The following is a 22,358-nucleotide window of genomic DNA, read 5'->3' as shown; positions in this document are numbered from 1 at the left end:
AGATATAAAATGTAATATGACAAAGACAATACACGTCTTGTTTTAGTAACAATGGTGTACCCCGGGGAGAATCAGCGTCACTCTGTCACTCTGTACTTTAGGAACTACTTTTCCTCGTCTTTTTTTTTTTTTTTTGATCAGGATCCTGACGCCTGCTTGCTGACGTTGGTCAGAAGATGCCCTCCCTGAAGCCTAGCCAAGCCGTCTCTTCCTTTCCTTAGCGGTGTAACCCTGTGTTCCCACCGGAGCCCTGCACGGAAGTGTAATCTTCCCGCGGGGGCCTCCCGTTTTCTCTCCTGGCTCAGAGCGCTGAGCCTAAATGAAATATAAAATATTAACTGAAAGGGAAAACAAAGGATGCTGCCTCCAGGACGGCTCCAGGGCCTGAGGCTTGGCCAGGGCACTCGTCCCTGGGCCTCTCGGTCTCGCCCCCACCCTCGTGCCTGCGTAGGATCCACGAGTTGAATCGCAGCTCGCCAAAGCGAATTCCATCTCGGACTGGTAACCTGACCCCTCAGCGTCGCCCGTTCCCTTCCGCCCGGAGCGTAGAATGATCACCAGGAGGCCAGGAACAAAACACTTAAACGTTGCATTTATTAAGGAAATTTTAAATAAGGAAAAAAAAAAAAGTCAAAACGGTGTCACGAATGTCAAGAGCACTTTTGTGGTGTAAATCGTGCAGTCACGAGCTAGGAGTTCTATTTCGGATCTTTGCCCCGGGGCCAGCTGGAGTGCCAGTCCCCACCCCCCTTGACCCCCCCACAAAGACCCAGTGGGAAATGCAATAAAAGTAACAACTCACCCCATTCACATTCGCAGGCTCCCCTTCCTCCCACCCCTTCCCCTAACACAAAACTCTAACCCCCAGGCAGGGAAACAGGCCACTAGGGCGGAAAAAGACTTATCAAATATTTGTATTCAAGCAAACACAAAATCCCTTAAAACGGCACGTTACAATCAAATCAATCAAAGGTATTTATCCCCTGTCCTGCCAGGGCTGCAAGGAGCGGGAGGGAATGGGCGCGAACCCGGACACGGTTTGCGTGTCCCCGTTAGTTCGGTTAAGTGGCGTATATGCAGGGCACTTTTCCGGTCACCAGGCAATAGGTGCCGTTGGTCTCTGCCTGCCCACCCTCTCCACCTGCCCCCCCCCCCGAGCTTGGCCCACCTGCGGGTGGAAAGGGGCCTTGGCCTGGGTCGGTGTCCCCGCATTCTGCGCTAGCGGCAGCTTCCAAAGTTCTGCGCCCTAATCGCCTTCTCTTGCCACTTGCTGCTAAGTCCAGAGTCAGGGCTCTCTTCTCCTACTGCCAGGCCTGGGGACTTTCAGAGGGCGAGCGATAAACGGGTCGCTTCATCCCGAAAGGCAGAAGTCGAGAGAAAAAACTGACTCCGACAGGTTTGCTTCGCCCAGTCTCGCATGGTGAGGGGGCGCGGCCGGGCTGCCGAAGTGGGGAGGCGAGGGGCGGCTGCCGCGGGGGCCGGGGGCCGGTCAGTAGGGCCCCACGACCACCGCCTCTACCTCCTTAGACGGTCTCCGGTCCTTCACCAGGAAGTTGATCATGCCCTCGGACTTGATGAGAAGGTTGCAGCCCAGGAAGAAGATGCCGAAGACCACGGTGAGCGAGAGCACGCACATGACTGCGATCTGAACCACGCGCATGATATACAGGCTGCGCTCGTCCGGGCCGCCCTCCGCGAAGCCGTCGTCGGTCACCACGGATGCCTGGGTGCAGCAGCGCACGGCGCGCTCCAGCGCCTCGCTGCTGTTGGCCAGGAACAGGCCGGCCACGTCGGTCTGGTTGCCCAGCGCCGGATTCATCGCGGGAGCGGACGGGAGGCGAGGGTCCGAGGGGTGGGAAGGCGGTGGCGCGGCAGAAACAGGTGAGCTGAGCGCTCACTTGCGAACTCGCGCGCGCGGGGACCGCTCCCTCGCTTCTTTCCAAAGTCCCCGGCTGGTAGGAGTTTCGCCAGAACCTTCCCGCCGCGCGCCTCAGTCTGGCTGGTCTGCGCCGTGTGCTTCTGCCCGGGCGGTGCTCGTTCCCGTCGCTCGCTCTACTGGGGGCTGTTGGAACTTAGCGGGGCTGGGCCAGTGGAGCCGTGGGAGGTGCGGACGGCGGCTGCAGGGCCGCTGATCTGAGCGCACAGCGGCCCCTTCTGGCCGCACCGCTGCTCTGCGCCCGCCGCTGCTGGGCGGTTGGGGAAAGGAATGGGGCGAACCTCTTCCTTTTTCTTGCTTCACCTCTTTTCTAACTCCAAGACTAGGCAGCGATAGCTTTTCTGGCTTTTCTGGCTTGACGGATGATTGAAGAGTTTCGGGTGGGGGAAGAGTTGCGACCAACTGAAAGTTTCCTAAAAACTGGGTCACACCATCTCTGCGTGTCCTTGGCCTCCCTACCCTCTCACCTCCGGGAGGTGGGAAGTGGCGATGAATCGCAGGTGCCAGATGGTGCCAGCGAATACATGGGCCTGCCGCCTGTGCCTGACTTTGTTTCGCTTGCCATGGGCCGGGAGGGAAGGAAGGAGAGAAAGAAAGAAAACGAGGGAGAGAGGAAACGATTGGAAAACAGTAAGGCAGATTTTATAGAGACTCTTGGGGCAAAAGAAAAGGGTTTAGGGAAGGAAGGGTTCTTCTGTGGCCTTTGTGGTTGCCAGGAATGGGGTCACCTCCCTGGTAAGGGAGGGGGAGGTGGACAGAATGGCTACTCTTGTAATCTCAATTGCAAATGAGTTTTTGGATGTGCTTCCAATGTTTTTCTCTGCTGGCAGTAAATCAGTTGTTTAAGGGAATTGCTCATCAGCACCCATCAGCTAGAACACTGGCCAACTCCTGGAAGATCTCCCCATTTTCCGTAAGCTGATGTATTTCACCCTAGTCATTTTAAACGAAGCTACAGATGTTTTAAGGGCCTGACTGAGACTTCAGTCCATTATGATTCTGCTTCTGGTTTCAGTGAAATGTTACAAACCTGTCAGATTGTTTCTTGAGCTCTAGAAGAATACTTCAGGGTTTTTTGTTTTTTTTTAATCTTTTCTACTCTTTTTCTTCCCCTTCACTTCTCCGTCCTCTCTCCCTTCCTTTTTTCTTTCAACTGTAACAGCTGGAAACCAGTAACCTGAAGCCCAGTTCAAACTTTTGATAGAATACATTTATTAAATTCCTATTAAAACAAAGTAGCTGTCCTGCCATTTTCAGCTCTATTCTCAATTCCATTATATTTGCTTGTTAAACCCTCTGATTTTGGTCTCCCCAAACATTATTTACTCCATGTTCAAAGCTTTCCTTAAATGTTTTGTGCTACTTTGTGACCACAATAAAATAGAGTGAACTGTATTTTAGTGAAGAGTTTTCAACTTTGGGATGTTGATTGTATACCAGCTTCAGTAAGTTTAGATGCTTCTAAGTAGCTAATTTTATTTTGGAAGGATGTTTCACAGCTGAAGACCTAGGCTTCTGAGCCTCATCCATAATTCATCTGGTTTATTGCTCTAATTTCCCATGGTTATAATTGCCCTGAAGAATACTCCAGTTCCAATAATTTCTTCTTTGGATAAATTTATCATTTATTGATTAGAAAAAAATTATTTAAATCTCACTATATATTCAGCTTGTCTTTGTTAATTTAGGTGATACTTAACAGTAAAACGTAATGCATATGTGAAAAATTATAGAAGAATTTAAGATAATATAAAGCAATACAATAATGAATGGTACAGGCAAACAGTTAGAATTTAGAAAAGCAAAAGGTGAAGAATAGAGGTCACTTACAGGGATATTGGGACTTCCCATGTAGCACTAGTGGTAAAAAACCCACTAGCCAATGCAGGAGCCATAGAGATGTGGATTTGATCCCTGGGTTGGGAAGATCTCCTGGAGGAGGGCATGGCAACTCACTCCAGTATTCTTGCCTGGAGAATCCCATGGGCAGAGGAGCCTGGCAGGTTACTGTCCAGTGGGTCGCAAAGAGTCAGACATGACTGAAGCAACTTCACACACACACACACACACACACACACACACACACACAGAAGGATATTAACTTGCACAGGATTTTGTGTTTAGTAGAAGCTGAGTACAGCTGATTATAGACCGTAGCCACCTCTTTCTGTGACAAAAACAAAGAGAATTATGATACATTTGTAAGGTCCGGTTACATAAAGTTCCTAAAAGTGTTAATTGAATCATTTCAGAATTTGAGTATATTTGTGGATATTAACAATACTATTATTTTAGTCAGAAGTTATTATAAAAAAATATCAAATTTTGCATCCAGTAGAGGTTTTGTATCATTAAACTTCTAGATTTGAGGGCTTCCCTAATGGCTCAGATGGTAAAAGAATCTGTCTGTAAAATGCAGGAGACCCGACTTTGCTCCCTGGGTCAGGGAGTATCCCCTGGAGAAGGGAATGGCTACCCACTCCAGTATTCTTGCCTGGAGAATTCCATGGACAGAGGAGTCTGGTGGACTATAGTCCATTACTGAGTGGCTAGCACAGAGTCGGACACGACTGAAGCGACTTAGCAGCAGCAGCAACACTTATTTCACTTTTTAAAGGTTTTGTATCTTTAAACTTGTAGATTTGAGGAGTACATTTTTAAAAGAAATAATGGAACACTCTGACATTATTTTCTTTCAGCTTTAATTACTTACAGCCACAAAATTGTGGATAAAATAATTGCTATTCCCATCAGCTAGTTCAGATCTCTGAGAATGTGTTTTTGTTTCCTTTATACCCCGCCTCACACTGCCACCAGTCTGATTTTGTTAGATAAAATTGCTCAAAGTATTTACAGGGAAATTAGCTATAAACCAAGTAGTACAAAACTTGTCACACACTTATTACTGGACTTAAAGGGATATGGATAGGTAGAAGTTTTCTATAGAAATTGTGTATCTTTCCCTTTGGTATTTTGAGTGAAAAATGTTCTTTCAGCTTTACTCTTGTTTTTCACCTATTTCCCAGAAAAATCTTAAAGATGTGAAAAAATTCTTTAAGAAATGTTTATATAGAGAAAGTTTGATTTCTGGAAAAGCAGATATTGATGTGAAATGGGGTAATGTGTTGGTACAGGTAATTCACTTCAAAGGAAAGGATTTTGATACATATGACTCACTGTTATATTTATTTAACTAGTGACTTCTACTTTATTGGACAGGATGTTTGATTTCAAAAAGTTAAATGCTCATTATTTCACAATATACATATTACACAAGGAAAGAAACATGTACCTATTCTTTCCTCAAAATATATCTATAGCATATAAAAAAATTCTATAAAGATATTCCAGGCTGATGTTGATGGACGTCTATGATCAGTAGTCATTAGATCTATAGTTTGAATAGTTTTGATGTAGGACGAGACAGTTGCAATATCAAAAATCTTTTCCTTGAGTCTCTCTCTGTGTATATCATGAAAATAGTAAGTAGAGATTTTTTTGAAAGAGAATATACACATAAAGGATATTTATTACTTTGGGGCAAACTTTAAAAAAATACTTTATACCAGATTACACAATTTAAGTAGGAGTAAGAGCAGGCACTCATATTCATTCATATAGCACCTGGAGCACAAGAGGAAAAGCCAGAAATAAGCCAAACAGACCATCCAATTACCAAAATAGTTATCGTGAAAGCCAAATGGCTAAACTCATTCCCTTTTCTCCGGAGGGTGATCCCTCAAATTCTCTCAAATCTGTCCATTTTGACTTCTCATGCAGTTTTAGCTCTCTCTTCTATCTCCTTTTTCTTGATTACAGGATATCAGTATCAGCATGTGGGTTGCAGAGGAGAAAATGGCTGAAGGTAGGTGCTTTTACAACTATAAGGAATAACAGTAACAAGCAGAAGGAGAAACAGAATAAAACATTAAACAACATGCACAAATTTTCTAAGAGTGTACAGTATTGATTTAGGGACATTAAATACAGAGGCAAACATTCTTAGGTGGTTAGGAGTCTAGCAAAATGTATAAAGACGTGGACTTTGAATCCGTGTCCTCAATTACTAGCTGTGTGCCTGGAAAAATTCCTTTACCTCTTCATACCTTATTTACTTTTCTGTGAAACAGAGATGATATTTCACAGGAGGTTGAAAGGATTGATCTAATCCATGGAAATAGCTGAGAATAATTATTAAATAAAATAGTTATCAAACAAAATAGTTACTAGATAAAAATATATTGCAGTAGCTCCTGAGGAGGCATCAATTGTATAGTTCATTTAAAAAAAGGCTAAATTTTGTTCAGTATTTTTTTTTCAAGAAGGCTAGAAAGTGAGTGATACGTTTTAGAAAAGTTGCCATAGGAAGCGATTAACCTTGTTAAGGAAAAAATTGAAAGGATGTGAAAAAATTAGAACCCTTTGAGTTGCTGATGGGAGTGTAAAATGGTATAGCCTCTGTGGAAAAGAGTATGGCAGTTCCTCAAAAAATTAAACATAGAATTGCCATATGGTCCAGAAATTTTATTTTTAGGTATATTCACCCAAAAGTTGAAAGCAAGGGCTGGAATAGAAATTTGTACACATTCATAGCAGCATTATTCACAGTAGCCAAAAGGTAGAAACAATTCAAATGTCCATCAGTGGATGAGAGGATAAAGAAGATGTGGTGTATACATAAAATGGACTATTTTGCAGCCTTAAGAAGCAATACGATTTTGATACATGCTATAACATGGATAATTCTTGAAGGCATTGTGCTAAGTGAAATAAGCCAGACACAAAAGGACAAATACTGTATGATTCCATTTATATCAAGATAGTTAAATTCATAGAAACAGAAAGTAGAATAGTGGTTATCAGAGGCTAGGGTGAGGAGGTAATGGTAAAATATTGCTTAACTGAGAAGTATGAAGTTTCATTTGGAGAAGATGAAGAAGTTCTGTAGATAAACGATAGTGATGCTTACACAATAATATGAATGTACTTAATGGCACACAGGTGTACACTTGAAAATTGTTAAGATGGTAAATTTTATGTTATTTTAATTAGATCTAGCATAGATACTATACAAATTTCTGCAATTCATAGAAGTTAGAAAATAACCCCCAGACCTCACTATTCATCTCCCCGTGGCTCAAAGATTGGTGCCCATAGAAATTTAGAGTATGTTTCTTCCTATCTTTTTGCTATGCTTATTTTAACTTAGTCTTGACTGTACTGTAAATACGGTTTATATCTTGCTTTTTTCCTTAACCCTGTATTTCCTCATAACATTAAAAAATTATTACATGCACATTTTTAATGAGTATGTAGTACTTCATTGTTGAAGATACTATTGTTTATAAATCATTACTCTGCAATTATGTTCCTCTCATATATTGTTATTGAATCAATTATAGAATATTTTTGCTCATTAATATTTGATAGGATAAATTTGCACAATTGCAATTTTCAGTGATAACAGTATTTTTTAAGAAAAAGCAGCACATGGCCAAATTGTTTGTTTAAAAAAAGGTATGACCAATCTTCACTACCATTTGAAAAGCATACAAATTTTACATTTTTATCCTGCTCTCTAGAGTAGGTATTTTCAACTTCAGCTACTGTTAGAAACACCTAAAGAGCTTTTAAAGTTTTTGATATCCAAATTGAACCCACAAGGATTAAATCAAAATTTTTGAGTGTAGGGCCTAAGTGTCTGTATTTCTTAAAATTTCCCAGGTGATTCAGTACATGAGCTATGACTGACACCCACTGGTCAGAGCAGTGTTCTCAAACTTGTCCTATCTTAAGATCACCTAGACTGGGCTGGGAAATGACTGATTCCCAGGTACTATTGCAAGCCAATTGAATTAAAATTTCCCTAACTTGATTTCTGGGTGAATCCATTGGGATTCTGCTTTGATTGGCCTGGGATGGATCCCTTAGGAAATGCTGTTCTTGAATACCACATATGATTTTAAAAATTATTACTGCATGTTTGATAGGGAAAAAAAAATGTACCTTGTTGAAGTTGTGTATTATCAATTGTAGCAGCCAGTGTTTTTACATATGTATTTTAGAGCTGTATATCCTACTTTGTAATCTTTATATTAAGATTCAGGTCCTTTGTCTATTTCTCATTTGATATTTTATTATTCATATTGATTTATTGAGTTGTAACAAACTTATAGGGTTTCCCAGGTGGCTCAGTGGTACAGCAGCCACCTGCCAATGCAGGAGACGTGGGCTCAGTTCCTGGGTCAGGAAGATCCCATGGAGAAGGAAATGACTACCCACTCCAGTATTCTTGCTTGGAAAATTCCATGAACAGAGGAGCCTGGTGGGCTACAGTCCATGGGGTCACAAAGAGTCAGACACGACTGAGTGACTGAGCACACATGTGCACAACAAGTCTATCAAATATATTAACCTTAAACATGATGAATTTATAATTTATTTTTCAGTTCCCTTTCCTTTTAAATTATGCTATATACTTATTGGGTACATGGAAATTTCTTACATATGTAAATACACTGATATTTCCATTTGTGATTTCTTTCATTGCTTTTTCTGTTAAAAGGGAAAGCACATATTCAAGTTTTTCCATGTAAGACCCATCTATGGGACACAAGTTCAGACAAGTCTCTAGCACAGAAGCTTTTTTCAGCTGGCTCACTGGGGACATACCCTTTGACCTGGCTCAGCTTTAATGGCCTTGCAGAATGCTCCCATAACATCTGCTAAGACATCAAACCAGGATGTGAAAGTGTTGCCAAGTCAAGTGTGGGTTTTCATCTTAAGAACAGTCTAGCATTGCTACCATAAAATTAATAGTTTCTCTAGTAGACATATCTACATTTTATATACAATGTCAGCCTGTGTGTAGCCAGCACTTTGAGTTTGCTTCCTCACTAGGTACAAGAAAGCTATTCTTAATCTTAGATTATGTAGATTATCCATAGCCATCCACCAGAAGACGTTTAGCAATAAGACACCCCAGTAACATCCATCTTATAAATCGCTTGGGTGATCTAGGAGAAGAATGGTGAGCAGTGAATGGTGTAGGCAGATGGTCCATTCACACCAGCAAACACATCTATGGTCTCGTTCTCTTGGTTAGCCGTAAAACTTTAGCATGGAGATGAAAATAAAATGATGTACAAAATTAAGCTAACCCTAGTAATACATAAAGCCCACCTCAACAAAGGAAAATAAGCTCATCACAGAAAGAGAAATACTTTATGACTGCATTTATATGAGGTGTCTAAAATAATAAAACTCATAGAAGCAGAGAAAACAGTAGTTGCCAGACACTGAGGAGTTAGTCAATGAGTATGAAGTTTTAGTTATGCCAAATGAATAAGTTATACATATTTACTCTCTAGCTATAGCCTATTGTCAGCAATAAGGTAACATGTACTTCAAAATTCATTGAGGGTAGACTCACGTTAAGGGTCCTCACTACAAACAAAACACAAAACTGAGAGATACATAAAAACTCTGAGAGGTGTTAGATATGTCTGTTACCCTAATTGTGATGATGGTGTTATGGGTCTTTGCATATGTCCAAACTCATCAAATTGTACATATCAAATATATGCAGTTATTTATATATGTTATACTATTCTTTTTTTTTTAAAGAATGAATTTAGTTGTCTATGAAATAGAAAGAAGTGTGTTTCCCAGAATTCACTGAGAACAAACTGAGATAGGCCCCTGAACCCATGCAAAAAAATTGGTGAATTGCTACCATTGTCAAAACTAGTATGTGTTCTGTATTCTGGTAGTTATGGGATGATGGGGGATGTTTTTTTATTGTTTCTAAACTTAAAAAGTTTACCCTCACTCATAATTTATTATTTATGTATTATTATTTTTATTTTTGGGGCTTCATTGGTGGCTCAGATGGTGAAGAATCTGCCTGCAATGCAGGAGACCCAGGTTTGATCCCTGGGTTGGGAAAATCTCCTGGAGAAGGGAATGGCAACACACTTCAGTATTCTTGCCTAGAGAATTCCATGGACAGAGAGGGGCCTGGTAGGCTATAGTCCAGAGGGCCGCAGAGAGTTGGAGACGACTGAGCAATTAACACTTACTTACTTATTGTTATTTTTAAAACAGTTTTTTTTTTGTATTTGTATTGCTTTCTATTTAACAGAATGATCTATCTGGAAGTTGTTTTGGTATTAGTTTGCTCTTACCCTAAAAGGACCATAAAAGGTAAATAATAACACAAAATTATAGTTTAGAATGTAAGGGATTTCAGGTATCAATTTCTTTACAATAAAATGTGTAACCTTTCATTTTTAGTGGAAATTTTAAACTTACACTTCTGAAGTATAGAGACTGCATCTGCCTGATTTATCTTTTGATTTTTGCATCTACTTTGTTAAAGTTAATTCCGAGGAAAAACAGTCAGCAAGTGAGGGAAACAATAAGAGTCTTTCCCTTCCTCTTGTGTTTAAATACACTCTCTGCATCTCTGACCTGAGGCCATCTGGTGACGATTGATTTCCTGCTCTGGGAGGAGAGTGAAGATTGTCCTTGTGTTCCACAGGTGACCTCTTTGAGTCAGAGTGTTCTTTCAGGGCACTGGCACATGCAGTAATAAGGTGAGTAGCGGCCACAATGTTCTCATCAGTTAATACCTTTTTACTGCTGTTGAAATAAAGGGCCAAGAAAAGCATGCAATAACTCACCCCCAAGCTTGATTAAAAATCCCTGACCACTGAACATGCGGAAAAGTTCTCGGAATGATACATTGTAGACCTGTGACATCCTATTTTTAGATTCGCAGAATAGGCAGTTTTTGCCTCCACAGACTTTTTTGTCATTATTTCATCCTGATTTTCTGCCCACTGTTTAAAATCTGCATGAATTAGACTTTAAAGTGAAAAAGCTGCTCAGAGCCTTCAGGGTCACTGGTGCATCCCCTTCCCACATTGGAGAAATAGGGCCTGTACCAGCCTCCAAACAGGGAGAAGCAGGTGGCTGCAGAGAGGAATGAAAGATGCAATCTGTCCAATTTCTCAGCTTCAACTCAATTAATCTGAGGCAGGATTACATCTTTCATTTCCATAGGACAAGTGTGTACTGTTTTCCTTGAACATATAAAAATATGAAGGAGAAATCAGACCGGAAGTTGAGGAAAACAAAATCTTTCTCATAGCATGTTAAATTTAGACTTTTGTATTTGAACTTACAAGATTTATGTCTTCTGCAAACGTGTAACACAGTGGAAGGAGACAATGAAAGTCACCTATTTTCAGATAACAAGCAGGAGTGTGTTGTTTCTGTATTCACACACTGATAATAGTAGCAACAGGAGTCATCCAACCTTTACTGAACGCACATCTGTGATTCTGCAGTGGAAAAACATATATCTTTAAAGACATTTTTAAAAGTCGGTGTGATAGATGTCGCTGAGCAAGTCACTTACCAATATCACTGCTCAATTTCCTTATCTGTCATCCATTTCTCTTTCCCCTCCCAAGATTTTTATGACAAATAATTAGTATATTTACTTGGGAAATTGCTATGGACTATTTAGGGGTATATAGCTACTACGGACTGAATGTGTCCCCCCAAAATTCATATGTTGAAATCCATCATATGATGGTTTTAGAAGGTAGGGCCTTTGGGAGGTGATTAAGTCATGAGGGATCCATGAATGAGATTAGTGCCCTTATTAAAAAAAAAAAAGACTGTTGTTTAGTCCCTGAGTTGTTTTTCTGGTTCATTGTGGAGTAGCTACTTTGACCCACTCCTTCTATGTGAGAAAAGGCCCTTCCGTATATCAGTAAAAGTATGCGTGCTATCCATTAGTTGTAGCTGAATATAATCCCTCTTTGTTTTCAGTTTTGTTTGATTGTACAGAATTAAAAGTATGTGCATTTTTCTGTGGAAAAAAGACCCCTTTCCACCATGTGAGGTTGTGTGGAGAATACAGCCATCTCTGACCCAGGCAGAGGGCTTTTGTCAGACACTAAACCTGTCACTAATTTGATCTTGGACTCCCTAACCTCCAGAACCATGAGAAATACATGTTTGCTGTTTTAAGTCAAGGAGTCCATGATACTGTGGTTACAACATCCTGAAAGGTCTCAGACAAGAACTAAGAGATGCAGTCTCTGAACCTCCAGTAATTGGGAAGGCAGACCAGTTCAGTTCAGTTCAGTCGCTCAGTCGTGTCCAACTTTTTGTGACCCCATGGACTGCAGCATTCCAGGCATCCCTGTCCATCATCAACTCCCGGAGTTTACTCAAACTCATGTCCATTAGTCAGTGATGCCATCCAGCCATCTCATCCTCTGTTGTCCCCTTCTCCTCCTGCCCTCAATCTTTCCCAGCATCAGGGTCTTTTCCAGTGAGTCAGTTCTTCCCATCAGGTGGCCAAAATATTGGAGTTTCAGCTTCAACATCAGTCCTTCCAATGAACACTCAGGACTGATTTCCTTTAGGATGGATTTGTTGGATCTCTTTGCAGTCCAAGGGACTCTCAAGAGTCTTCTCCAACACCACAGTTCAAAAGCATCAATTCTTTGGTGCTCAGCTTTCTCTATAATCCAACTCTCACATCCATACATGACTACTGAAAAAACCGTAGCTTTGACTAGATAGACCTTTGTTGGCAAAATAATGTCTATGCTTTTTAACATGCTATCTAGGTTGGTCATAACTTTTCTTCCAAGGAGTAAGCGTCTTTTAATTTCATGGCTGCAGTCACCATCTGCAGTGATGTTGGAGCCCAAGAAAATAAAGTCTGCCACTGTTTCCACTGTTTCTCCATCTATTTGCCATGAAGTAATGGGATTGGATGCCATGATCTTAGTTTTCTGAATGTTGAGCTTTAAGCCAACTTTTTCACTCTCTTTTCACTTTCATTAAGAGGCTCTTTAGTTTTTCTTCACTTTCTTCCATAAGGGTCGTGTCATCTGCATATCTGAGGTTATTAATATTTCTCCATCCCATCTTGATTCCAGCTTGTGCTTCTTCCGGCCCAGCGTTTCTCATGATGTACTCTGCATATAAGTGAAATAAGCACAGTGACAATATACAGCCTTAACATACTTCTTTTCCTATTTGGAACCAGTCTGTTGTTCCATGTCCAGTTCTAACTGTTGCTTCCTGACCTGCATACAGATTTCTCAAGAGGCAGGTCAGGTAGTCTGATATTCTCATCTCTTTTAGAATTTTCCACAGTTCCACAGTTTATTGTGATCTACACAGTCAGAGGATTTGGCATAGTCAATAAAGCAGAAATAGATGTTTTTCTGGAACTCTCTTGCTTTTTTGATGATCCAGCAGATGTTGGCAATTTGATCTCTGATTCTTCTGCCTTTTCTAAAACCAGCTTGAACATCTGGAAGTTCACGGTTCACATATTGCTGAAGCCTGGCATGGAGAATTTTGAGCATTACTTTGCTAACGTGTGAGATGAGTGCAATTGTGCGGTAGTGTGAACATTCTTTGGATTGCCTTTTTTAGGGATTGGGATGAAAACTGACCTTTACCAGTTCCGTGGCCACTGCTGAGTTTTCCAAATTTGCTGACCAACAAAGAGACAAATACTATAGACCATAGTTCTGTAGGAGAGATAGGAAGAGCATCTAATTCTTACTGGAGCATTGGGAGAGTGGTGGAGAAGGATCAATATGAGAAGGGTTAGCCAGGTGAAGAGTGCTGAACGCATCAAGGTGTGAGGAGGTGCATTATACTATTGTGTATCTGCAGACAATTCTGTATTTTTGGAGTGCTGACCACTACAAGATGGAGAATGATTGAAGAGTGCAGAGAAGCCAGACCATGGAGGGCTTTTATGTGGTCTTATGGAATTTGGATTTCCACTTGTAAGCCAGAGGGGTACACTGAAGGGTTTTAAGCAGCAGATAGGAAAAGTCATATTTTAGAAAGAATCTCTTCAGGCAGTGCTAAGGATTATTAAGGTAAATGAGCCTCCATGAAGAGTATACAGTCCTGTGATATTAAATAAACCACATCAGAGATTCATTGTAGCCCAGTGACAGAGGTGGCTCCTCATTTCCAGAACTACATTATATAATTCACAGAAGACAGCATCCAGAAGATGTACATGTGCTTTTGGTTTTAGTTTCTTCAATGGTGCTGGACGCTTTTGGGAAAGAGGACTTTGTCACTACAGTGAACCTGACTGAAATGGCCAGAGAAGGCATTTATACCCTTTAAACATCAGTTCTTCCTCTGTCATGACTGCTCCTCTTCTTTCAGTCTGTCTGCATTCAGTACACTCACAGTGTGCAGTAACTCTGAGCCCTTCCTGCTGGGGTGTTCTTTTAGATACTATGTGTCTCTCAGCAACCCTGAGCCATAACACTCTGCTTCAAGTGGAGCATTTGTGATGCTTTCCAAATCTTTCTTTTTTTTTTTTGCAGGCTGCTGTGTGACCCACTTTCACTTTGACAATTATCAACCAGTTCCTTGTCCTTCTCAGCTAATCATGTCTTTGATGGTTCATGAATCCATCTAGTAGTCTGACTGCATTCTGCAAAGCCTTTGCTGGACAACCTACCTTGTGTTTAACCTCTATGGGGCTTATGGAGTGACATTACTGAACTTCATCCAAATTCTGGATGATACATCCATGATATATCCAAAGCTATTTTCAATATTAGAAGACTTAGGCAATTGAGAATCTCCCCCCCCAAAAAAAATAACAGAGCCTCATCCCATCTCTCTTTTAAAATTGGTAATCCCTAAATGTTAAATATCTCTCCTTGCCCCATATTATTATGTTCAAGGATTTTCTTTTTTTTTTGGATAGCACTTAGGCATTTAGAGAAAAATTGGTGGGATATGCTTGCTTTTTCTTAATCTTAGCTTATATTTTATTGTTTCAGGGTAGACTGTCAATAGTAATTACCACATACAAGTGAAATTGCCTCCAAACATATTTTTTCCCAGGTTTGTTGAAGTATAAATGACAAATAAAAATGGTATTATTTTTAAAGTATACAACCGACATGATGATTGGATATATATATACATTGTGTACTGATTATCACAAGCTAATCAATAGGTCCAACTCCTCATATCATTACTGTGTTATGGGGGAGGGTAGTGAGAATACTTGCGATCTACTCTTTTAGTAAGTTTCAAGTTTTCAATATATTATTATTATTAACTATTGTCATCATGCTATACATTGGATCTCTAGAATTTAATAATATGTGTCTTATAACTGAGAAGGAAATGGCAACCCACTCTACTATTCTTGCCTACAGAATCCTGTGGACAGAAGAGCCTGGTGGGCTGCCGTATATGGGATCATACAGAGTCGGACACAACTGCAGTGACTTAGCAGTAGCAGCAGCAGCATCTTATAAGTGAAAGTTTGTACCTTGGGTGGGTATTTCCCCATTTTTCCTATCCCACTAGCCCATGATAACCACTATTCTACTCTGTGTCACTGTGATTTTGGCCTTAAGATTGCATTGTAAGTGAGATCATGCAGTATTTATGTTTTTCTGTCTGGCTTATTTTTGTTAACATAATATCCTCCAGGGTCATTCATTTTGCTGCAGATGGCAGGATTTCCTTCACTTCTTAGGATTAATAATATCTCAATGTATGTATGTATATATTTGTATATATTTAACAATTTACTTATTTATTTATCCACGGATGGGTACTTAGGTTGTTTCTGTATCTTGGCTATAGTGAATAATGCTGCAATGAACATGAAAATGCAGATATCTCTTTGAGATAGTGATTTTATTTCCTTTCCTTTGTATGTATACCCAGAAGTGGGATTGCTGAATCCCACTTTTTTTGAGGAACTTTCTTTTTTTGAGGAACTTTCTTTTTTTGAGAAATTTTCATACTGTTTTCCATAGTGGCTGTGCCAACTTACATTTCCACTAACAGTGCGCAAGGGTTCCCTTTATGTTCTTGTCAATACTTGTTATCTTTTAGCTTTCTGATAATAATCATCATAACAGGTGTGAGGTGATATCTCACTATGGTTCTGATTTGCATTTCCCTGATAGTTAGTGAGGTTGAGCGTCTTTTCACGTATCTGTCATCCATTCATATGTTCTTTGACAAGTGTCTATTCAGGTCCTTTGTCCATTTTCTAAAAGATTACTTATTTATTTGCTATTGAGTTGTATGTGTTGTGCTAAGTCACTTCAATCGTGTCTGAGTCTTTGTAACCCTATGGACAGTAGCCTGCCAGGCTTATCTGTCCATAGGATTCTCCAAGCAAGAATATTGCAGTGGGTTGCCAGGACCCCTCCAGGGGATCGTCCTGACCCAGAGTTCGAATCCACATCCCTTAGGTCTCCTGCATTGGCAGGCAGGTTCTTTACTACTAGTACCACCTGGGAAGCCCATTGAATTATATGAGTTCCTTGTATATTTGTTGCATTGGTCATAGAAAATCATGATCTAGAGGTATTTTCAAATTTATAAGAATATTGTCTACAGCTCTGTGCAAATACAGTTTCAAGAGTTGTTGATTTGTTAGACAAATGCAAATTATCAAAATTGGCCCCAAAATTAAAAAAAAAACCTAGCAGGTTTAAACTCAAGTACTATACTTGAAAGGTAATAAAAATTTTGCATTCAGAAAAGATATATGATCATTTTTATACACTAATAATGGAAGAGCAGAAAGACAAAGTAAAGAAGCAATTCCTTTTACCATCACATCAAAAAGAATAAAATACTTTATGAATAAGCCTATTTTTGGAGGCCAAATGTCTATACTCTGAAAACTATAAGATGCTGATGAAGGAAACTGAAGATGATACAAACAGTTGGGAAGAAATGCCATATTCTTGGATTGGAAGATCATTAATCTTAAAATGGCCATACTACCTAAGGCAATCTATAGACTCAATGCAATTCCTATCAAATAACTGATGGCATATTTCACAGAACTAAAACTAAAATTTAAAAATTTGTATGGAAACACAGAAGACCTCAAATAGCCAAAGAATCTTGAGAAAGAAGAATGGAGCTGGAGGAATCAGATTCCCTGACTTCAGACTATACTACAAAGCTACAGTCATCTGAACAGTGTGGTACTGACACAAAAATAGACAATATATCAATGGGACAATATAGAAAGCCCAGAAATAAAGCCACACATCCATGATCAATTAATCTATAACACAGAAGGCAAGGGTATACAATGGAGAAGGCAGTCTCTTCAATAAGTGATGCTGGAAAAATTAGACAGCTCCATGTAAAAAAAATGTGATTAGAATATGCTCTAACACCATATTCAAAAATAAACTCAAAATGGATTAAAGACCTAAATGTAAGAACAGATACTATAAAACTAGAGGAAAATATATGTATGACACTCTTTGACATAAATTGCAGCAGTATCTTTTTTGATCCACTCCTAGAGTGGTGGAACAAAAAACAGAAATCAAACACTAGAATGTAATCAAAATTAAAAGCCTTTGCACAGAAAAGGAAGCCATAAAAAAAAGACAACTTACAGAATGGGATAAAATATTTACAAATGATATGACTGTTAAGGGATTGATTTCCAAAATATACAAACAACTCATACAGCTCAATATTTAAAAAAACAAACAGCCCAATTAAAAAGTGGCAGAAAATTGAAATAGATGTTTATCAAAGAAGACATCCAGATGGCCAAGAGGTATATGAAAATATGGTCAACATTGCTTGTTATTAAAGAATGCAAATCAAAACTACAATGAATACAACTTCACATCAGTCAGAATGGCCATCATCAAAAAGGCTATAAATAATAGATACTGGAGAGGGTGTGGAGAAAAAGGTTCTTCCTGTAGTGTTGGTGGGAATGTAAATTGGTGCAGCCACTATGGAGACCAGTAAGAAACAACGTGTGATCCAGTGGTTCTACTCCTGGCAAAACTATATATCCAGGAAAAACTGTAGATCAAAAAGATACATACACCCCAGTGTTCATGGCAGCACTATTTAGAATAGCTAAAACATGGAAGCAAACCAAGTGTCCACTGACAGATGAATGGGCAAAAATAATGTGGTAGATATACACAATGAAATGTTGCTGCTGCTGTTGCTGCTAAGTCGCTTCAGTCGTGTCCGACTCTGTGCAACCCCATAGACGGTAGCCCACCAGCCTCCCCCGTCCTTGGGATTCTCCAGGCAAGAACACTGGAGTGGGTTGCCATTTCCTTCTCCGAATGAAATGTTACTCAGCCATAAAAAAAGAATGAAATAATGCCATTTGCAACAATGTGAATGGATCTAGAGATTGTCATACTGAGTGAAGTAAGTCAGACAAAGACAAATATCAAACGGTATTGATTATATCTGGAATCTAAAAAACTAAACTAATGGTTACCAAAAGGGAAAGGGGGGATACATTAGGATTTTGGAATTAAAATATGCACACCACTATGTATGAAATAGATAAGCAACAAGGACCTACTGTATAGACACCTACTGTATAGACACATATCTTGTAATAACCTTTAATGGAAAAGAATCTGAAAAAATATATTCAACTGAATCATTTTGCTATATACATGAAACTAATACAACATCATAAATCAACTAAATTTCAATAAAAATTTAAAAGCAACAGCAACAAATTTGAGGAATACTTGGAAGATGGCAAGAAAAGAAAGATACTGGCCCTCAACCATCTTACTCATGAATTAAATCAGGCTTCCAAGAAGCAAATGCTCTCATGCTGTATAAACTGTAAAGTCTTCTTATAGATTTTGTAACTATGGCTTCACCTTGATACTCTAAGCTTGGAAGAATAATATAGCAAAAGTAAACCACATACTAACCTTATGTAAGAATAAATACAAAATTATAAAGAAAATACCTGTTAATTCAACCTTATAGTATAATTCTATTCTCCAACAAGTTATTATTTTAGAAATAAGTGAATTAATACTATAAAACACATTAACATATTACATATTAATTTGTTATATAATATATGAATATGGTTTTTCTCATTAGGAGGTTACATGAAAAATGTCAAATGATCAATGTGCAATAATAATTTTCCTTTAACCCAGTGATAACTGATTATAATACATGAGAAATGAGTTACTTCATGATATCAATGAAACATATAGCATGCATAAAATATGCTTAAATGTGGAGCTTTACAAAGAAGAACTTTAAAACTTTACTGGAAAACTTAAAAGAAAATTTGCATAAACAAATAATGTACCGCATTCCTAGATCAGGTAGTTAATATGGTTAAAGACCTTAATTCTATCTAAATTCATTTATAAGGTACAGGGTTATTTCAGCCAAAATCCCAAAGGGACTTACTTTAATACTTATGAAAATACTTGAAATCATTCTGATAGGTATACTAATGAGCATAGACTTTCCCTATAAGAACTGAACCAGTACAGTAGAAATGAAACAAAGGCCAGAAGAGCATATTAAGAAACTCAGAAACAGATCCAAACCATACTATGTTTATTTCTATACTAATTAAGAATTTCAAATCAAAAAATGTATTTTACTATATATGGACCCAGGGAAACTGATTGTTTGGGGAAAAATAAAATTCCAATTCTGATTTAAAAATAAATCATAAAAAGTAACTAAAATGATAAATTACACATAAAGGAAGAAATATAAGTAAAATGTTAGAATTCAGAGGATTCTGGGAGGATGATGCTGATGTTAGTATAGTTTATGTATCTTTGCAAACCCCTCCATTAAAAGACACAGAACAACTTAATGTATGAAAATCAAACCCTAGAGCTGTATTTACAACAAAACAAGGTGACAAAAATGTCTCCATTAACCCTAAAATATGAGGCAAATCACTGACATCTATAAGATGCTATACATTATCAGCATCTGTGTAGGAAGAAATTGAGAAAAGCAACAGAATATCTGAAGGACATGAGAACACCAAATTAACTCACAGGTACTCATCCAAAAGCTCAGTGAAGCTGAGTGAAGCAACTGGAGAACATCAGCTAATGCTTTATTGGTTGGCTTGCAAAATCCAATAATGAGTGAGTACAAGTGGTCCACAGAAAAGATTTAAGGAGCTAACAGGAGTCAGAGATCATGACCTCTCAGATGAATCAGCCAAATCTCCCATCCATGTCAAAGCCCTATCCTATAGGGACTAGAAAACAAATTGAGCATAACAGGAGCAGCAAAGAAAAATGGAAACAATGTTCATGTAAAAATGGAGATAATTGTAGAGCTAGGAGAACTCAAAAAAATAAGCTGGAACTATTTTGACCTAACTGATGTTTATTGTGGCTCAGATGGTAAAGAATCTTCCTGCGATGAGCAAGACCCACGTTTGATCCCTGAGTTGGGAAGAGTCCCTGGAGCAGAGCATGGCAACCCATACCAGTATTCTTGCCTGGAGAATTCCAAGAACAGAGGAGCCTGGAGGGCTACAGTCCATGGACTTGCAGATTTGGACATGACTGAGTGACTAACACTTTCACTTCACTTCACTTCCCTTAATAACTATAAAATAGACTTTTCTTTAGTATATGTGATACATTCACCAACCTAGACCATATGTTAGGCCTTAAACAAATCTCACTAAATTTAAATGTATTAAAATATTATAGACTATAGTTGCCGATGGTAAAACAAATTAGAATTCAGAACTCCTATTGCCAAATTCAGACTTAAATTGAAGAAAGTAGGGAAAACCACTAGACCATTCAGGTATGACCTAAATCAAATCTCTTATGATTATACAATGGAAGTGACAAATAGATTTAAGGGACTAGATCTGATAGACAGAGTGCCTGATGAACTATGGACAGAGGTACGTGACACTGTACAGGAGATAGAGATCAAGACCATCCCCATGGAAAAGAAATGTAAAAAAGCAAAATGGCTGTCTGAGGAGGCCTTACAAATAGCTGTGAAAAGAAGAGAAGTGAAAAGCAAAGGAGAAAAGGAAAGATATTCCCATCTGAATGCAGAGTTCCAAAGAACAGCAAGGAGAGATAAGAAAGCCTTCCTCAGCGATCAGTGCAAAGAAATAGAGGAAAACAACAGAATGGGAAAGACTAGAGATCTCTTCAAGAAAATTAGAGATACCAAGGGAACATTTCATGCAAAGATGGGCTCAATAAAGGACAGAAACAGTATGGACCTAACAGAAGCAGAAGATATTAAGAAGAGGTGGCAAGAATACACAGAAGAACTGTACAAAAAAGATCTTCACGACCCAGATAATCACAATGGTGTGATCACTCACCTAGAGCCAGACATCCTGGAATGTGAAGTCAAGTGGGCCTTAGAAAGCATCACTGCGAACAAAGCTAGTGGAAGTGATGGGATTCCAGTTGAGCTATTTCCAATCTTGAAAGATGATGCTGTGAAAGTGCTGCACTCAGTATGCCAGCAAATCTGGAAAACTCAGCAGTGGCCACAGGACTGGAAAAGGTCAGTTTTCATTCCAATCCCAAAGAAAAGCAATGCCAAAGAATGCTCAAACTACTGCACAATTGCGTTCATCTCACATGCTAGTAAAGTAATGCTTAAAATTCTCCAAGCCAGGCTTCAGCAATACGTGAACCGTGAACTTCCAGATGTTCAAGCTGGTTTTAGAAAAGGCAGAGGAACCAGAGATCAAATTGCCAACATCCAGTGGATCATCGAAGAAGCAAGAGAGTTCCAGAAAAACATCTATTTCTGCTTTATTGACCATGCCAAAGCCTTTGACTGTGTGGATCACAATAAACTGTGGAAAATTCTGAAAGAGATGGGAATACCAGCTCACCTGACCTGCCTCTTGAGAAACCTGTATGCAGGTCAGGAAGCAACAGTAAGAACTGGACATGGAACAACAGACTGGTTCCAAATAGGAAAAGGACTACGTCAAGGCTGTATATTGTCACCCTGCTTATTTCACTTATATACAGAGTACATCATGAGAAACGCTGAGCTGGAAGAAACACAAGCTGGAATCAAGATTGCTGGGAGAAATATCAATAACCTCAGATATGCAGATGACACCACCCTTATGGCAGAAGGTGAAGAAGAACTAAAGAGCCTCTTGATGAAAGTGAAAGAGGAGAGTGAAAAAGTTGGCTTAAGGCTCAACATTCAGAAAACTAAGATCATGGCATCTGGTCCCAACACTTCATGGAGAATAGATGGGGAAACAGTGTCAGACTTGATTTTTCTGGGCTCCAAAATCACTGCAGATGGTGATTGCAGCCATGAAATTAAAAGACACTTGCTCCTTGGAAGGAAACTTATGACCAACCTAGATAGCATATTTAAAAGCAGAGACATTACTTTGCCAACAAAGGTCCGTCTAGTCAAGGCTATGGTTTTTCCAGTAGTCATGTTTGGACGTGAGAGTTGGACCGTGGAGAAAGCTGAGCGCCGAAGAATTGATGCTTTTGAACTGTGGTGTTGGAGGAGACTCTTGAGAGTCCCTTCGACTGCAATGAGATCCAAC

General features: G+C 39.3%; 1 protein-coding gene and 1 long non-coding RNA gene across 2 annotated transcripts in view; one reads left to right on the top strand and one right to left on the bottom strand.

Annotated features, from left to right (window-relative positions):
- The window catches only part of LOC145541470 (uncharacterized), a 499,277-nt gene that overhangs the window by 324,425 nt on the left and 152,494 nt on the right, over nt 1–22,358 (top strand). Inside the window, exon 6 of the long non-coding RNA XR_014079040.1 lies at nt 5,756–5,801. This is a non-coding gene — a long non-coding RNA (uncharacterized LOC145541470). The remainder of the gene's footprint in view (nt 1–5,755; nt 5,802–22,358) is intronic.
- RPRM (reprimo, TP53 dependent G2 arrest mediator homolog) lies at nt 575–2,054 on the bottom strand. Its single transcript, XM_081577991.1, has one exon. The coding sequence runs from the start codon at nt 1,817–1,819 to the stop codon at nt 1,490–1,492; it is 330 nt and encodes a 109-aa protein (XP_081434117.1). The 5' UTR covers nt 1,820–2,054; the 3' UTR covers nt 575–1,489.

This window comes from Giraffa tippelskirchi, chromosome 3 (genome assembly GCF_054371585.1).
Source record: "Giraffa tippelskirchi isolate mGirTip1 chromosome 3, T2T-mGirTip1v1.2.pri, whole genome shotgun sequence".
Lineage (NCBI taxonomy): Eukaryota > Metazoa > Chordata > Mammalia > Artiodactyla > Giraffidae > Giraffa > Giraffa tippelskirchi.
This window is presented reverse-complemented; position numbering and strand designations above follow the sequence as displayed.